This window comes from Vigna angularis, chromosome 7 (assembly GCF_016808095.1).
Source record: "Vigna angularis cultivar LongXiaoDou No.4 chromosome 7, ASM1680809v1, whole genome shotgun sequence".
Taxonomy (NCBI): domain Eukaryota; kingdom Viridiplantae; phylum Streptophyta; class Magnoliopsida; order Fabales; family Fabaceae; genus Vigna; species Vigna angularis.
Genome location: NC_068976.1, coordinates 18,046,756 through 18,051,828, shown reverse-complemented (window position 1 = coordinate 18,051,828; position 5,073 = coordinate 18,046,756). Strand labels below are relative to the sequence as shown.

The 5,073-nt window shown below is 35.5% G+C and overlaps 1 protein-coding gene across 1 annotated transcript; it reads right to left on the bottom strand.

The window, feature by feature from the left end:
* Positions 1 to 962: 962 nt before the first annotated feature.
* Positions 963 to 3,938, bottom strand: LOC108320175 (probable serine/threonine-protein kinase PIX13). The gene is made up of 6 exons (XM_017551524.2): positions 3,668 to 3,938; positions 3,183 to 3,568; positions 2,587 to 2,722; positions 2,331 to 2,470; positions 1,776 to 1,899; positions 963 to 1,606 (listed from the first exon to the last, which is right to left on the bottom strand). Exons 1-6 carry the CDS (start codon positions 3,735 to 3,737, stop codon positions 1,203 to 1,205), a joined length of 1,260 nt encoding a protein of 419 aa, XP_017407013.2. The 5' UTR covers positions 3,738 to 3,938; the 3' UTR covers positions 963 to 1,202.
* Positions 3,939 to 5,073: the final 1,135 nt, after the last annotated feature.

The window sequence follows — 5,073 nt, the reverse complement described above, 5'->3', positions numbered from 1 at the left end:
AATATAGGAGAGAAAAGAAAAGGACAGAAGCTGAAAGATATCTACCTTATTATTGACTGATAATAACAGAGCAAAGGAGATGTATATATATAGAAAACAGACAGGAGAGGACGGTTACATTATAATAACTTTCAAGACAATAATTAATACGTGTTTAAATGATTTATAATTGATAAACTTTAGTTTTTCTTTGTATTTAATTTTAACGGAAATTTTCATTTAATGATATTTTTGCCGTTGGAAAATTCTTTCAGATCTTAAAATTGCCAACTAATACTATTGTTAAGAGTAAATGTAAAGATTTATGTTTGTGTACTAACTCGTGGTTTCCTTCCGTCAGTATGAATAAAAGTTTGTTTTACAATAATTGCTCTAACAGTCCTATTCATAATTATTTTTTTAATTAGTTAATAGTTTAAATGTACATTAATAACATATAAAACATATGAAATCTTAAAAACCTTTTAACAGTATCTCTTGAAAATTTACATTTTTCAACTAGAAAACTACTATAAGCAAAATGACTTCAATATAATTCCTGTGACATGACTGTTGATTTAGCAAGTAAGATTACTGCTTGGATGCACTAATCACTTTTTCCTGTTTTTCTCTTTTCCTTCTTTTCCCTAGGTTTTCTGGATATTCTACTTAAGTTAGGGATTTCCTTTGCTTTGAACACATAAAATATTCAATAATCAATCGTAAAGCTTTTACATTTCCTTTTACCCGATTGTGTTTTCTCTTTGTCTCCTCTGGTTCCACCTTGCCTCGGGGCATCTCCGCTGTCTTTGCAAGACTCGTATACCTATAATACAATTACCACCAATGGTCCATCAACAATTACTTGTGCATACCCGAAGCTGCTGAAGTCACTAATCACTGTTTGTTTCCCCCAGCTCATATATATATATAGATAGATAGATATAGATATATAGATATATTTGCGTAAACAATGACAGACATTGGAATCAACAAAGACTCGCCAATTTTAATGCAGCCACTTTTCTGATAATGTTGTCATGGACCTTGCCATCTGTTTAAACAGAACACAAACGATGATTTACACTTTACAATACTAATATATGTTTGGTTTACCCGTACAAATCTCTGAGCCCAAGAAATACATTACAAATGAACAAGTGGCAAACTCTTGAATGGAGACAAAACAACACAACCAAAGGGATTAGTTTTCTCAGGAGAAACTAATAACTACCGTCTTTGAGTGGAGAACGATGATGCACAGCCTGGTGGGCTTGACGAGTATGATTAGATCGTAATTTAGGCTCCACAGGCTTTTCATTGGCTGCTTGAATTCGCTCCAAACTCTCCAAAACCTCCCTCATTGATGGCCGCTGTTTGGGTTCAGATGCAAGACATTTTAAAGCAAGCTGAGCTATACGGAATGCAGCTTTCGATGGAAACTTTCCTTCCAATCGAGAATCCATAATGCCCTTCAACTTTCTTCTGTCATGCAGGTATGGTTTCACCCACTCTGTTAGATTATGTTGCCCGCTTGGACGGTTCGAATCAAGTGCTCGTAGCCCTGTTAGTATTTCCACCAAAACAACTCCAAACCCGTATACATCACTCTTGACATATAGATGCCCTGTATCATAAACAAAGACAATTTCAAGGTGCAGTACTTCAACAATCAATTTAAATTTTTAGCCCAATACAGTTGCTTCAAATAACATCGGACTACACAAAGAGTTTTGAAAAGAGAAAAAATTAAGCTTTACTTAATATGCACTGATATTAGAACAGAGTTACATTACCTGTGGCCACATATTCAGGAGCTGCATAACCGTATGTGCCCATCACCCTTGTTGTCACGTGAGATTGACTAGCTGAAGGACCCAACTTTGCCAAGCCAAAATCTGATATCTTCGCGTTATAGGACTGTAGCATGACAGAAACTAATTAAGTTGAGCACCAAATGGTACATACCAAACTAACACAATTTCCGAAGAAAATAGGTGAAAAACATTCATGTGTCAATATGTCATAACATGGCAGCAGTGAATATATACGCGTATTTAGACAAACATCTCAGTAAATACTTTCCTAAATACACTTCTCTGGTAAATACTTTCTTAAATACACTTCTTTGATAAATACTTGTAAGGAAGAAAAACAAGAAAAAATAAATAAATAAACTTCTACAAAAGCTAAAATCGGTTGATGTACAAGTTAAAAATTAAAAATTTAAAGCTAGAAGAGAGCTTCTACGAGTTGATTTATGCATATGGTAACTTTAACTTACGGAATAATTAATTTTCAATTATATAAGCTTATTTTGCTAAGATTTGTCAGGGTGTTGCGAAGCTCACCCCATCAAGCAGAATGTTTGAGGCCTTCAAATCTCTGTAAATTACTTTCTCGGATGTATGCAAGAATGCAAGACCACGAGCTGCTCCAATTGCTATCTTAAGCCTGATGTCCCAAGGAAGTGGTTGAACGGCAGAACCCCCTACAATTAAAACAATGTAGCTTTTAGCTGTAAATATACATTTAATTTGGCATTTTATTTCATGCTTGAATTAATAATATACTTGGCAAGCCAGTCGTATCTAATTAAGCACTCACTTCCAAATAGATGGTTTTCAAGGCTTCCTTTTTGCATGAATTCATAGACGAGAAGAAGTTCAGTTTCCTCTAAGCAGTAACCAAGAAGTTTTACAAGATTAGGATGAGAAAGGCGACCTAGAAAGCTTACTTCGGACTGCACCAAATGAATGAATCATTAGTTTAATGGCAATTTATAAGTCAATGATTAAACAGTTTGATGAAACAAGTAACAGAACAAGAGTTTAATGCACCTATACGAAATTGAGATCTCAGACTTTTGTTTCGCAAAGCAGTTAATTATCAAATTAGTAAGAAGCAGTGTGCTGAATCTGCTACACTTTGCCTTTATCATAAAAGGGAAGGGAAATTGCATGGAATGATTCAGTTATTGTTTAATTAGCCTAAATATTTTTTTTATTCTAGTTCCAAATAGAGCATGTGGTTGCTTAAATCTGGGCTGGAGAACGTGACACTAGCCAGCAAAAAACTTTCGGGGCAAGCAGAAGATGCATAAAATTTCATAGAAATCACATAAGACAAAAGATATGTCAGAGAAAGCGGGAGGAGAAAAGTAAAAGGGGTTTGATTGTTATCCACATCACGCGAAGAATTACCCGCCACTCCTCAATTCCTTGTAAGCTTTCAGAGTTGAGTTTTTTGACGGCAATGACTGTTCCGCTTCCACCCTTTGACGTGCCCTTCTCTTCAAGCCAACCCTTGAAGACTTTTCCAAAACCTCCCTCTCCAAGAACTGTATCAGCCCTGAAATTCTTAGTCGCAGCCTTCAAGTCACCAAAGGTGAAAATCCTCAAATTAGAGGTGGGTAAGATCTGCCCAGTTGGATAAGGTTGATCACCGCTTGCCACCGAGAACTTGCTATTTACGGAGCTGTTCCCACTTCCAGAAGTAGTAGTAGTTGTTGTGGTTGTGGTTGTTGTAGTAGTATAGCTGCCGCTGGTGGTGGTGCTGCCGCTGATGGTCTGAGATATCCCCGGTGTGGCTAAACAGCGATGCGATGAATTAGCGAAGAGGGAAACATAAATGAAGCGGAAACATGCGAGAAATGAAAGGTATTCAGAGGAAAAGGTAAAGAACAAACCTGTACTGAGGTTACCGGTGGTTGTTGGGGTCACCTCGCTGTGAGGCTGAGAACCCCAGCAGTTTCCCATTGAAACGGTGGCGAAAGAACAATTCTATGGCTTCTCCGATCGATGAAGACCAGACCTGGTTGCTTCCTCCTCCTGGTTTTCTCTCTTTTGCATCCAATAATTGAAATTAGCTTTGGCTGAACCTATGGGATGGAATGGACATGTATGTGTGCAGCAAAAGGCAAAAGTAATGGACCATGGAATGCAAACATGATTTATTAATTGATATGCTATTGACCAATTAAGTAATGACTCGGTCTTTCTCTTTCATGGAAAATTTGGATTTATATCATACACTGATTTTAAATATTTTTAATAAAATATCAATATCAGTATATTTTAAGAATAAAATTCATTTTCCAAACTATTATATATTCTGATTTTCAACATTTAAAAATAAATCAATATAACTTTTTAATTTAATAATATTAATTCAATAATATTTTCGACTCATACTAAATATCAAAAGATATAAACATGTTAGTCTAATAAAAATATATTTAATCTTATCATACCAAACAATCTAACGGAAAAGGAAAGAGGCTATCATCCATCGTTAGTCTTCAAGTCAACTCTCGTGACAATGAGATCTTTTATTTTGTTTCGTCAAATCAACCAACTCTCTCTGTTCAAACAAATCGGACACGCACACGCCTCCAACTATCCTATTTCATTTCAAACTTATAAAAAAAATCATCTCTCACATTTCATACACCAAACAAATGTTTGACTGAAGAAACCCACAGCGTTCCCTTCCGCGCTTTCGTGTTCGCTGTTTGGTTGTGTTGCGTTGCGGTGTGAAATCGTTTCACCAATTTCCACCATAGTTTTGGCGCCTTTGAATATAGATTGCGATTGCTCCATTTTCTATAAATTTTTAGTTCAAAACTATACAAGTATGCGTCAGTATGCGTCATAACATCTGAGATAACTCGTCAGTAATGGGAAATAGACATGAATCTATACATAGACACTGAAACAAAATATGGTTACTACTTTACTTCATTTATTAATTTATTAAAATTTACTTCTACAAGACGTAAATCTTATTATAGAAAAATTAATAATGGTCGGAAAAAAAAGGATATTCACGGTCAACCGTGATTTGTTGGGTGCTTCAGTGTTCGATTCTATTGTTATTCTAGAACAATTCAATTCTATCATCTCTTTGGGTAGGTTCATACCGTGGCCATGGAAGTTGTAATTCGATTTCTTACAAATTCAACGACAGAGTAATGTGACTATCTGCATAAAGATAATCTTTGTTGGCTCTGAAAAAAATATCAACTTCAAAGTTGTTTAATGACTCGAGAGTTAAGATACTGCGTTGCTTAAATATTTTATTGTTGTAATTGCT